This window comes from Leucoraja erinacea, chromosome 22 (assembly GCF_028641065.1).
Source record: "Leucoraja erinacea ecotype New England chromosome 22, Leri_hhj_1, whole genome shotgun sequence".
Taxonomy (NCBI): Eukaryota; Metazoa; Chordata; class Chondrichthyes; order Rajiformes; family Rajidae; genus Leucoraja; species Leucoraja erinaceus.
Genome location: NC_073398.1, coordinates 4,707,727 through 4,721,959, shown reverse-complemented (window position 1 = coordinate 4,721,959; position 14,233 = coordinate 4,707,727). Strand labels below are relative to the sequence as shown.

At 51.0% G+C, this 14,233-nt stretch overlaps 1 protein-coding gene across 2 annotated transcripts in view; it reads right to left on the bottom strand.

Moving 5' to 3' along the window:
- itpr2 (inositol 1,4,5-trisphosphate receptor, type 2) overlaps window positions 1-12,237 on the bottom strand; it is a 387,486-nt gene extending 375,249 nt beyond the window's left edge. For both annotated transcript variants that reach the window (XR_008725216.1, XM_055652809.1), the window contains exon 1: window positions 11,903-12,237. Coding sequence is in view for 1 of the 2 variants with exons in the window: in XM_055652809.1 (XP_055508784.1) it covers window positions 11,903-11,991 (89 nt within the window). In the remaining variant the exon portion in view is untranslated. The remainder of the gene's footprint in view (window positions 1-11,902) is intronic.
- Between the last annotated feature and the right edge of the window lie 1,996 nt (window positions 12,238-14,233).

Here is a 14,233-nt window from a genome sequence, read left to right as displayed (position 1 = left end):
CATTTCCTATACTTCAGTTATGTGGCCCCTAAGGGGATCAGGGGGTATGGAGAGAAGGCAGGTACGGGATACTGAGTTGGATGGCCATATTGAATGGCGGTGCGCTCCGAATGGGCACCTAATTTCTGTACTATGTAGGATGGCTGAGCGGACTAACGCTGCCACTACAGCAAGGAATGACCATAGCAGGCAACACCCAGCGTAGATGTACAGAGGAGTCTCGGGGTCCAGGTCCATAGCTGCCAGAATGCGGCAACACAAGGAGATACAGTGGTAAAGAAGGCATCTAGTAGGCTTGCCTTCATAGGACAGGGCATCGAGTGCAAGAGTCAGGAACTCATGATGCAGCTTAATCGGACTTTAGACATGTCTCTTGCCCAGAGTAGCAAGAATCGAGACAAAGGACATAGGTTGAAGGTGAGGGGGAAATATTTAAACATAGATACATAGACAATAGGTGCAGGAGTAGGCCATTCAGCCCTTCGAGCCAGCACCGCCATTCAATGTGATCATGGCTGATCATCCACAATCAGTACCCCGTTCCTGCCTTCTCCCCAAATCCCTTGACTGCGCTATCTTTAAGAGCCTTATCTAGCTCTCTCTTTAATAGGAACCCGAGGGGTAACCTTTTCATGCAAAGGGTGGTGGATATATGGAACGAGCTGCCGGAGGAGGTGGTTGAGGCAGGGACTATCTCAACGTTCAAAAAACATTTAGACAGGTACATGGATAGGGCAGGTTTAGAGGAATATGGGGCAAACGCAGCCATGTGGGACTAGTGCAGAGGTTGGGCTGAAGGGCCTGTTTCAATTCTGTATGACTTTGGTTAGACCACATTTGCAGCATTGCATGCAGTTCTGGTCGCCCCATTATCAGGAAGGGTGCGGAGGCTTTAGAGATAGTGCAGAGGTGGTTTACCAGAATGTTGCCAGGATTAGGGGGGTATTAGCTACAGGGGCTGGTTGACCAGACTTCGACTGGTTTCTCTGGAGCACCAGAGGTTGACGGGAGACCTGATAGAAACACATAAAATTACGAGAGGCATAGATAGGGTAGATAGTCAGAACCTTTTTCCTCAAGTTGGAAAAATCAAAGATCAGAAGGCATAGCTTTAAGGTGAGAGGGGCAACGTTTAGAGGAGATGCTTAGGGCAAGACTTGTCACAGAGGGTGGAGGGCACCTGGAGCGCAGAGCCAGGGTGGAGACAGATACGAAGGGTCTTGTCCCGAAACGTCACCCATTCCATTTCTCCCGCGACGCTGCCTGTTGCGCTGAGTTACTCCAGTATTTTGCATCTTTCTACAATCCCCCCACTCTTTTAAGCCTCTACACTGTGGACGGCTCGACTGTAATCATGTACTGTCGTTCCGCTAAATGGTTAGCACGCAACAAAAGCTTTTCACTGTACCTCGGTACGTGTGACAACAAGCAAAACTAACGTTATTCCCTTTACCATGTATCTGTACACTGTGGACGGCTCGATTGTAATCATGTTTTGGCTCTCCGCTGACTGGTTGAGGAACTGGCCCACGTACGTAACCTTTACAGGCGACTGCCGGCACCCATCATAGGTCACCGAAATTTCAGCTGCGACCAGACAGACGCTAGTACTCTTTGGAGACCCCTCACGACGGTGCAAGTTGTATGGTCATGAGAGGTCACCTATGATGGTGAGAGGTCACCCACGACATGTCGCCAGGGGTCGCCTGTATGGTCGTGAGGGGTCTCCAAAGAGTCATAACGTTTTTCTGTTCCCGGCTGAATTTTCAACATGTTGACAATTTTGGCGACATATCTTGGGTGCCTGCAGTCGCCTGTAAAAGGTCGCGTAAGTGGGACAGGCCCACGTATATCCTTGAATATCATGTAACCAGACATTGAAGTGTCACCGTGTTTAAGAGGGAACTGCAGATGCTGGAGAATCGAAGGTTACACAAAAAAGCTGGAGAAACTCAGCGGGTGCAGCAGCATCTATGGAGCGAAGGAAATAGGCAACGTTTCGGCCCGAAACGTTGCCTATTTCCTTCGCTCCATAGATGCTGCTGCACCCGCTGAGTTTCTCCAGCTTTTTTGTGTAACCATTGAAATGTCACCTATCAGTATTGTAGATGCCACAATCCATTCGCCACCACGTCTGTGGTGGTCTGTGCGGCATCATTGACAGAAGATGCATCGCATGCACTCCCCAAGATGAGTGACATTCAGGCAAAGGGACCCCGACCTGAAATCCTGACTCCATTTCCCATCAGATCCACAGATGCTGCCTGACCTGCTGACTGTTTCCAGCATTTCCTCTCTTTGTTTGAAGCCTCCCAAGATTATTTTGAGTGAGATGCAGACAAACACACACACAGGCAGACACACCTCGGGTTAAGTTTAGTTTTAGTTTGGAGATACAACGCGAAAACAGGCTCTGCGCCGACCAGCGATCCCCGCGCACTAACACTGCCCGATACACACTAGGGACAATTTACAAATGTTGCCAAGATGATTAACCTACAAACCTGTACGTCTTTGGATGTGGCATTTACCCGGAGCACCCGGATAAACCCCAGAAAACCCACATGGTCACGGGCAGAATGTACCCGTAGGGAGACAGCAGCCGTAGTCAGGATTGAACACGGGTCTCTGGCGCTGTAAGACAGCAACTCTACCGCTGTGCCACTGTGCTGGCCATTCTGGGAATATGTCAAGGTCCCTACATTGTGAATAGAACAAGATGCTGGCACTGTGTACATGTGTCCATGGCAGTCAGATGCACAATGCTAATGGGGACAGTAGCTAAGTGATCAACGAATGAGCGGCAACAGAGTTCTGGACTCCTGCAGGTTATGGAAGGTGGGAGTGAAAGTAGAATACAAGAATCTAAAACCAAGCGCACAACAACTGACGTTGAATTAGAGCATGGAGAAGCAGGCTGTTCCGTAGACGTTGGGACAGTAACGTGCCAACTCCACACAGACAGCATCCGAGGACAGGATGGAACCCGGGTCTCTGGCGCGGTAGTGGGCCTGTCCCACTGTCCCAAGTTGCCGGCAGTCGCCTGAAAAAAACCGGCAACTGACACACACACACACACACACACACACACACACACACACACACACACACACACACACACACACACACACACACACACACACACACACACACACACACACACACACACACACACACACACACACACACACACACACACACACACACACACACACACACACACACACACACACACACACTTCCTTCACCAGCCCGTTATGCAGGCGGGGGACAGGGCAAGCGGGGGGAGCACTATCTGAGTGACATTCGCACGGTACAAAGCCAAGGTGATACAGACACACACCGCGATGAACAGGAAGGTTGGCGCTGTAATTAACCATAATGAGGCCGTGACTAGTTCCCAGAATGTGGGAACTCCTCACGGCCACCCGGCAACCTCCCGCGAACATGTGGCGACGCTTGGTCTCCTGCAGTCGCCCAAGTGGGACAGGCCCATTAGGCAGCAACTCTACCTCTGCTCCACCGTGCAGCTCTTGGATTGCAAGATGATGGATGACCTTTGGCCTTTCCCTTAAAAAAATCACCCCATTTCTTGTCCCTAGTGTGTGTAGGATAGTGTAAGTGTGTGAGGATCGCTGGTCGGAGCAGGAATGCACAGACTAAGATCTTTTACACAAGGCAGGAGAATGGGGTTGAGAGGGCGAGATAGATCAGCCATGATTGAATGGCGGAGTAGACTTGATTGAAGTCTATTGGCCTATTTCTGCTCCTATCACATAAGATCTGGTGTGTACCCTCAGCCTAGGAACCAGCTGCAAACCTCAAATTTGGAGCAGAAAATGATGGGCAAAGCTACAGAGTGTGGGACGCGCAGCTTACCCCCCCACCTTCCCCTCCCCCCACGCTCCCACCCTTCCCTCCCCCACTCTCTTCAGATAGACCCACAAAGCTGGAGCTACTCAGCGGGGCAGACATCATCTCTCGAGAAAAGGGATAGGTGACGTTTCGGTTCGAGACCCTTCTCTGAGGAAGGACATTATTGCCATAGAGGGAGTGCAGAGACGGTTCACCAGACTGATTCCTGGGATGTCAGGACTGTCTTATGAAGAAAGACTGGATAGACTTGGTTTATACTCTCTAGAATCTAGGATTGAGAGGGGATCTTATAGAAACTTACAAAATTCTTAAGGGGTTGGACAGGCTAGATGCAGGAAGATTGTTCCCGATGTTAGGGAAGTCCAGGACAAGGGGTCACAGCTTAAGGATAAGGGGGGGAATTCCTTTAAAACCGAGATGAGAAGAACTTTTTTTCACACAGAGAGTGGTGAATCTCTGGAACTCTCTGCCACAGAGGGCAGTTGAGGCCAGTTCATTGGCTATATTTAAGAAGGAGTTAGATGTGGCCCTTGTGGCCAAGGGGATCAGAGGGTATGGAGAGAAGGCAGGTACGGGATACTGAGTTTGATGATCAGCCATGATCATATTGAATGGCGGTGCAGGCTCGAAGGTCCGAATGGCCTACTCCTGCACCTAATTTCTATGTTTCTATGTTTCTGAAGACACATCACCTATTCCTTTTCTTCCGCTGAGTTACTGCAGCTTCTTGTGTCTATGACAGGTGCAAACCAGCCTCTGCAGTTCCCCCCTACACATTTTGTCGGCTCCGTGCAGCAGGTGGGTTTCTGGAGGAGTTTTTTTCACCCGGTTTCCACGTGCTTAGCAACTGGCGACTATCAGCCAGGGATGGAGGTACACACTGCATTCCGCAGGCCAGGCATCACCTCCCAGAAACAATGGGGCGGCGATAAGCTTATCACGGATAATTCCTGTGAGTTGGAGCAACCACCCTGTTACGGCAACATTCCCGGCTTCATTCCACAATAGGAAACGTGCTTCTTTGACAGAACGAGAACAGTTGCTCAGCAGATTAAGGGTCACTTAATCAGTATGATTTAACAAAGAGGTAACACAAACTTTACCTTTCCCAAGCTCGTTAATGCAGAGAAAGGGGAGGAAAGGAGCAGAGAAGATTCAAGCTGGAAACGGAGCAGAGAAGATTTAAGGGCCTGTCCCACTTTCACAACCAAATTCATGACCTTTTTTACTCGTGGACATCACGCTAGAAAAACGCCCCGACCTACTTGATGCCACGAGTACCTACGACTAGCATCACGACCTGCTAAGACCTAACTACGACCTCGTGATGACCATGCTGCGAGTATGAGTCAAGGGCAAACTCGGCAGAGGTCGTGAATTAGATCGGGAAAGTGAGACAAGCGGTTGTCCCAGGATGTTGCCAGGACTCGAGGGTCTGAGCTATAGGGAGAGGTTGAGTAGGCTGGGACGCAGGCCGATGAGGGGTGAACAAAATCATGAGAGGAATAGATCGGGTAGACGCACAGAGTCTCTCGCCCAGAGTAGGGGAATCGAGAACCAGAGGACATAGGTTTAGTGTCCAGAGGCCATGAGGGCAGCACGGTGGCACAGCGGTAGAGTTGCTGCCTCAAGGGCCTGTCCCACACAGGCGATTATTTGGGCGACTTCAGGCAACATGCGCAAGATTTTCACCGTTGAAATTTTTTCGTCAACAGTAGCGACACTTTTTGCTGTTGGAGGTGTTGTCGTAGGAGACGCCAGGTGTCGTAGGTGAATTCCATTAAAACTAGTCCCTGGCAGTCTCCTAAAGAGTCGCCCAAGTGGGACAGGCCCTTTACAGCGCTTGCAGAGCTAGAGACCCGGGTTTGATCCTGACTGCAGGTGCTGTCTGTACGGAGTTTGCACGTTCTCCCTGTGGGTTGTCCCCAAGAAATCTTCAATTTCCTCCCACACACCAAAAACGTTGAGGTTTGTAGGTTAATTGGCTTGGTATACGGGTAAAATTGTCCCGTGTGTGTGTAGGGTAGTGTCAATGCGCGGATCGGTCTCGACTCGGTGGGCCGAAGGGCCTGCTTGTATGTGGGTGTATGGAACAAGCTGCCAGAGGAGGTAGTTGAGGCTGGGACTATCGCAATGTTTAAGAAACAGTTAGACAGGTACATGGATAGGACAGGTGTAGAGGGATTGGGACCAAACGCAGGCAGGTGGGACTAGAGTAGCTGGGACATGTGGGGCCGAAGGGCCAGATTCTGTGCTCCATGACTCTAAATTAAAATGGGGACAGATTCAGGTCACTTTGCCGTAATTTGATTACAAAATGCATAGTACTCAAGGGATAGACACAAAATTCTGGAGTAACTCAGCGGGTCAGGCCACTTCTCTGGAGAAAAGGAATAGGTGACGTTTCGGGTCACGGCCCTTCTTCAGACTGAGCGCCATGGGCGAGGGAAATGAGCGATTTGAAAAGTAACGCTTTGTTATGATATGAAAGAGAGTGGGAGAGTCCAGGACTAGAGGGCACAGCCTCAGAATTAAAGGATCTTCTTTTTGGGAAGGAGATGAGGAGGAACGTCTTTAGTCAGAGGGTGGTGAATCTGTGGAATTATTTGCCACATTAGGCTGTGGAGGCCAAGTCAGTGGATATATTTAAGGCAGAGATAGATAGATTCTTGATTAGTGTGGGTGTCAGAGGTTATGGGGAGAGGGCAGGAGAATGGGGTTAGGAGGGAGAGGTAGATCAGCCATGATTGAATGCGGAGTAGACTTGATGGGCCGAATGGCCTAATTCTACTCCTATCACGTGATCTTATGATCTAATTGAAGATAGCACCAAGAACAGGACAGCACAGGAACAGGCCCTTTGGCCCATAACGTCATAATACCAAGATCAACTCTTATCTGTGTGCATGTGATCCATGTCCCTCCATATCCATGTGCCTATCCATAAGTGTGTAAAACGCCACTATCGCACCTGCCTCCACCACCGCCCCAGGCAGCACATTCCAGGCACCCACCAATGTCTGTGTAAAAACAAAACTAAACCCACACACCTCCTCTTAAACTTTTCCTCGCACTTAAACCATTAGTCTCTTCCATTCAACTGCACTCCATTACAGTCTCTCTCTCGCCCTCTCTCTCTCTCTCGTGCCCTCTCTCGCCCTCCCTCTCTCTAATGTGTGTGCGGTGTAGGTGAGTGGGAGGCTCTGATGGGAGTTAATGGGGATATAGGAAAGATAAAATGGGATTTGTGCAAATGGGTGACTGGTGGTTGGTGTGGACTCAATGGGTCGAAGGGCCTGTTTCCATCTGTACGACTCAGCAGGTCAGGCAGCTCTCTCCACAGATGCTACCTGACCTGTGTGTTGCCACCATTTTCTGTGTTTTTTAGACTGTGAATTGATTAATACGGGCATCAGACGTTATGGGAAGAAGGAAGGAGAATGGGGTTAGGAGGGAGAGATAGATCAGCCATGATTGAATGGCGGAGTAGACTTGATGGGCCGAATGGCCTAATTCTGCTCCCATCATATAAAATTATAAATGAACTGGACAAGCTAGATGCAGGAAAAGTGTTCCCAATGTTGGGCGAGCTCCAGAACCAGGGGCCACAGTCTTAGAATATAGGGGAGGTCATTTAAGACTTAGGTGAGAAAAAACTTTTTTTACCCAGAGAGTTGTGAATTTATGGAATTCCCTGCCACAGTGGACAATTATACCAGAGGGCAGAGGGCAGTTTTATGATTTTTTTTTATGATACTGCCTGCAAGGGAAATTCATTTCGTTGTCTCAAATTGAGACGATGACAATAAATTTGAATACAATACAATACAGTGGAGGCCAAGTCGCTGGATGGATTCAAGAGAGAGTCAAGGGCCTGTCCCACGAGCATGCGACGTGCATGCGGCGAGCGCGACCAAACCGGAAGCGGGGGCCGCGCGGAGGTCGATTGAGTGACGTGAAGTTCGAGCGAAGTCCGCGGGAAGTTGGCGCGTGGCGTACGGCGTCAAGACGCTGCGTACGCCGTCGAGGTGGCTGCGGGCCGGCAGGCCGTTGCCGCGCGGAATTTTTGAACACGGTCAGTTTTGCAGAGCCCCACAGCTCCGACACAACTCCATACGACTCCGGCGATCGGACCGGCCCCACGATGCCGTATGGCTCAAACGACCACGTTAGGTCGCGCTTGCCGCATGGAATCGCATGCTCATGGGCCAGGCCCTTTAGATAGAGCTCTAGGGGCTAGTGGAATCAAGGAATATGGGGAGAAGCCAGGCACGGGTTATTGATAGGGACAATCAGCCATGATCACAATGAATGGCAGTGCTGGCTCGAAGGGCCGAATGGCCTCCACCTGCACCTATTTTCTATCACTTATGACCTCATGAACTAAACTCTGAACCGTACTAGAGGCAGCATCAAAGCTGAACGTTATTCCTCACCCAAGAAGCACTGAAGCCCAGTGATCTTGCAACGCAGCTAAGATGCTCAAGGTCACCACATTCTCCCTCTCCAGGGGCACCTGGGCAGAGACGTGGGCCCAGACACTTCACCCAAGGATCATCAACTGCTCGCTGCACTTCAAATCATTAAACTTGCCATCAAGCAGGAAGCAAATTAATGGTGGTGCTGGAAGTCTCATAGACAGATACTGGGACATATCACTCTTCTTCCCACTAGAATAAACTAGAGCAGTTGTTTCTGGTGGAGGGCGAAAGGAGGCTAGGCAGGCAGCATCTCTGGATGGAAGGAATGGGTGACGTTTTGGGTCAAGGCCCTTCTTCAGACTGAGGGCCTTCTTCAGTCCGGGGAGAAGGAGACACAGAGATATGGAAGGGTTAAGGTGTGAAAACAAGAGATGAAAGGGGATGACAAAAATGCAAAACTCAACAGGTGAGGCAGCATCTATGGAGCGAAGGAAATAGGCAACTACGCTATTGCTTCCGCTGCTCTAGATGTCAGCTGATCTACATCGGTGAGAACAAGCGCAGGCTTGGCGATCGTTTCGCCGAACACCTCCGCTCGGTCCGCATTATGATCTCCCGGTGGCTCAGCACTTCAACTCCCCCTCCCATTCCGTATCCGACCTTTCTGTCCTGGGCCCCCTCCATGGCCAGAGTGAGCATCACCTGGAAATTGGAGGAGCAGCACCTCATATTCCGCTTGGGCAGTCTGCACCCTAGCGGCATAAACATTGAATTCTCCAATTTCCAGTAGCCCTTGCTGTCTCCTCCCCTTCTCAGCTCTCCCTCAGCCCTCGGGCTCCTCCTCTTCCTTTCTCCTTTCTTCCTCCCCCACCCCACATCAGTCTGAAAAAGGGTTTCGGCCCGAAACGTTGCCTATTTCCTTCGCTCCATAGATGCTGCTGCACCCGCTGAGTTTCTCCAGCATTTTGGTCTACTGGCTATTTGCATACCTTGGGTATGCAAAGCAAAGAATTTCACTGTGTCTCATCACGTGGGAATAAAGTGTTCAATTCAATTCACGTCCTCTGAGGGAGGGCTATATGTATGTATTTATGTATGTACTTAATCTATGAACCAATGTTGTTGTACGTTAGTATAGTAATGTATAGCAATTGGTCATACAAGAGTTTATTTTTTTTAAATGTGCACTTTGAAATAAACAGAGATTGACTTGACTTGAATAATGTCAAGCACTCATGAAAAATAAAAAAGAAAAGGAAAAAAGCCACAATGAACTACACCTGGGTTCAACTTCAACAAAACGTCCCCCCACACAGAACACACTGTAACGTTACACACACACACATGTACACACACTTTGGTCAACGAGACACACACACACACACAATTAAAACACACACACACACACAGCACACACAAAAACGGCTGCACAAACACACACAACACATGGGTACACACCCACAACACACACACACACACACACACACACACACACACACACACACACACACACACACACACACACACACACACACCAGCAGAGATGTAACTTAGTTTAGAGATACAGAGGGGAAAAAGTCCCTTTGGCCCACCGAGTACCGTACCGATCAGCGATCACTGCACACTCGCACCATCCCACACACTGGGACATTGTACAATTGAACAGAAACGGTCAGGTTTGAACCCGTGTCGCTGGCGCTGTGAGACCACGGCTCTACCAGCCGTGCCACCGTGATGCCCTGTATTATATTTCAAAAATAAACTTTGCTCATAAAAAATATACACCAGAATCGCAGAAGACGACTGCTCTGTATTCAAGGGTTTTACTTAACTTTGTTTACGTTTCGAGGTACAGCGCGGAAACAGGCCCTTCGGCCCACCGAGTCCGCGCCGACCAGCGATCCCCGCACACTAACGCTATCCTACACACACTAGGGACAATCTACAATTATACCAATTCAATCGACCTACAAACCCGTACGACTTTGGAGTGTGGGGGGAAACCGCAGCACCTGGGGGAAACCAACGCAGGTCACGGGGAGAACGTACAAACTCCGTACAGACAGCACCCATAGCAGGGTCGAACCGAGGTCTCTGGCGCTGTGAGGCAGCAACTGTACCGCTGCGCCACTTTAGTTATTCACACTCCCAACGACAATCTGATAAAACTATTAATCCCAAACTGTTTCATCGCTCTGGGAATCATTCCCTGGGTCAGCGAGAATCTCCTGGCTTCACACCAAGAATAAAAGCCAAATTGTGCACCAGTGTCGCAAGTCGTATAGAATGACCACAAAACGGAACACAGACCTAGAGGGTGAAGCTCACACAGGTAGCGAGTGCAGGGTGTACTCCAATAGCCCTGGTACTCCAGTTTTAAACAAAGCACACATCCACTGGTGGAATCGTAACACACATCCACAATGGTATCCTGAAGGGGGGTCTACACACATTCCTTCTCTCCAGAGATGCTGCCAGTCCCGCTGAGTTACTCCAGCTTCTCGTGTCTATCCTGAATTTGTTCTCCGGGAACAATTTGGAGCAAAGGAATAATTAACAGGGACCTTCCCAGTTAACACGGAACATAGAACAGTACAGCACAGGAACAGGCCCTTTGGCCCACAATGTCCATGCTGAACATGATGCAAAGTTAAACTAATCGCCTCCACCTGCACAAGATCTGGGTCCCTCCATATCCATGTGCCTGTCTAAAAGCCTCTTAAACACCACTATCGTATCTGCCTCCACCACCACCCCTGGCAGCACCTTAGTGGGTGGGGGCACTTACAATGGAGGGGGCTAAACACACTGGAATCGTCACACATATCCAAAATCATGGCACAGGAAGAGGCCCTTCGGCCCTGAGTCGGCAATGCTATACACACACGCACCAGTAGTGGGAGGTAACCGGGGGAATCCCACTCACAAGATAAGATAACAAAAGCTTGAGGCTGGGGGAGGGAGAGGGATGCAGGGAGAGATGGGGGAGGGAAGGAGGGAAGGGGAGAGGAAGAGAGAGAGGGGAGGAGAGAGGGGTTGAGGGGGAGAGGGGGGAGAGAGAGAGAGGGGGGAGAGGGGGAGGGAGGGCGGAGAGAGGGGAGAAAGAGAAGGAGAGGAAGAGGGAAGGGGGAGAGGGGGGGGGAGGGGAGGGGGAGAGGAGAGAGGGAGAGGGGGAGGGGGGGTAGTTGGAGGGAAGGGGAGCCTGTGCACCCAGGGTGTGGTTGCTGCTCTCACACCCCAGGGTGCTGATGACGGAGGGGGGGGGGAGGGGTAGGGGGGAGGGGGGGGTGCTGATGAGGGGGGAGGGTGCTGCTGAGGGGGGAGGGGGGAGGGGGAGGGGGAGGGGGAGAGGGGGGGGGGGGGGGGGGGGGGGGGGGGGGGGGGGGGGGGGGGGGGGGGGGGGGGGGGGGGGGGGGGGGGGGGGGGGGGGGGGGGGGGGGGGGGGGGGGGGGGGGGGGGGGGGGGGGGGGGGGGGGGGGGGGGGGGGGGGGGGGGGGGGGGGGGGGGGGGGGGGGGTGAGGGTGAGAGGTAGGGGGGGGGGGGTGCTTAGAGGGGGGAGGGTGAAGGTGGGGGGGTGGGGGTAGGGGGGAGGGTGCTGCTCTCACCCCAGGGTGCTGATGAAGCCGGTGACCGTGCCCTCTGCGTACAGTGACACGATGTCCCCGATGTGCAGGAAGCTGGACATCTTCTCCATCCTCGCATGGCCCGGGCCCGGCGCCACTGCCCGCCCTGCCCTCGGCTGCCCCGCTCCAGCGGCCAGGCTCACACACTCACACTAACACACACTCGCTCTAACACACTCACACACACACACACACGGTGCGGGAGCGGCGGCCGCGGCAACGCGGAAGTGCGGGGAGGAGCTGCCCCACTCACTCAGTCCCACCTCCACTTCCGCACACTGGCCGCGTGTGAACACACACACACACACAGAACACATACACAACACATACACACACACACACAGAACACACACTCACACAGAGAACACATACACACACATCACACATACACACACACTCACACACAGCACACACACACACACACAACACATACACAACACACTCACACACAGCACATACACACACACACACACACACACACAGAACACACACACACACACACACACACACAACACATACACACACATACACACACACACAGAACACATACATACACACACACACACACACATACACACACTCACACACACACACACTCACTCACACACAGCACATACATACACACACAACACATACACTCACACACAGAACACATACACACACATCACACACACATCACATACACACAGCACACACACACACACAGCAACTATAAACACACACAGATATAAACACATGTACACTCATACACACAGTGTCGACACACACTCACTCAATCACTCACATAACACACACACACACTCACACATATAAACACACACACACCTAATCACACACTCACACAAACATATAAACACACTCAATCTCACACATACGCACACTCATAAATATAAACCAACACACACAATCACTCAATCACACACAAACATTCACACGCACATTTTCAAACACATGTATTCACACGCACACACATCCTCACACACACACTTGTTCACTAACACACTTGCACTCATTCACACACACTCATTCACACACTCGCTGACACTCATTCACAAACTGACACATATTCCTACACACACACACACACTCATTCACACTCACTGACACACACACATTCACAAACTGACACATATTCCTACACACACACACACACACTCACATTCACAACCACAAACTCACCCATATTCACACACTCATTCACAGCCACTCACACCCACAATCCTTCAAACACACACTCACACACAGATTGGCAAACACACACAGGCTCATTCAGAAACACACACTCATCCACAAACACTTGTACTCACACTCAGTCACTGACACGCACGCTCACACTCATTTGCACACATTCACCACTCTTTCACATTTACACTCATTCAGAACAAAATACAGTACAGCACAGGAAATGTGTGTGGATGTTGCCAGGACCCGAGGGCCTGAGCTACAGGGAGAGGCTGGGCAGAGCAGGACTTTATTCATTGGAGTGCAGGAGGATAAAGGATGCTCTTACAGAGGTGTATAAGATCACGAGTGGAATAGATAGATGCACAAGGCCTTTTACCCAGAGTAGGGGAATCAAGAACCAGGGGACATACGTTTAAGATGGGGGGTAGGGGGGGGGAGATGCATAAAAATGAATCTGAGGGGCAGCCTTTTTTAGTTTAGTGGACAGGGTTAGAGGGATATGGGCCAAACGTAGGCAGGTGGGATTAGAATAGATGAGACATGTTGGCCGGTGTGGGGAAAGTTGGGCTGAAGGGCCAGTTTCCACATTGTACGACCCTCTAACAGGCCCTTCAGGTCAAAATGACCATGCTGAACGTGATTCCAAATTAAATGAATCACTTCTGCCTGCATGGGATCCATATCCCTCCATGACCAGCCTATCCATGTGCCTCTTTGAAAGTGCCTCTCTTATCTGCCTCCACCACCATCCCCAGCAGCACAGTGGAGCAGCTGGTCGAGCCACAGCCTCACAGCGCCAGAGATCCAGGTTCGATCCTGACCTAGGGTGCTGTCTGTGTGGAGTTTGCAAGTTCTCCCCGTGACCACGTGGGTATCCTCCGGGTGCTCCAGTTTCCCCCTGCATCCCAAAGACATGTGGGTGTGTAGGTTAACTGTCCTGTGTACATTGCCCCTAGTGACAATAGACAATAGGTACAGGAGTAGGCCATTCGGCCCTTCGAGCCAGCACCGCCGTTCAATGTGATCATGGCTGATCATCCCCAATCAGTACCCCGTTCCTGCCTTCTCCGCATATCCCCTGACTCCGCTATTTTTAAGAGCCCTATCTAGCTCTCTCTTGAAAGCATC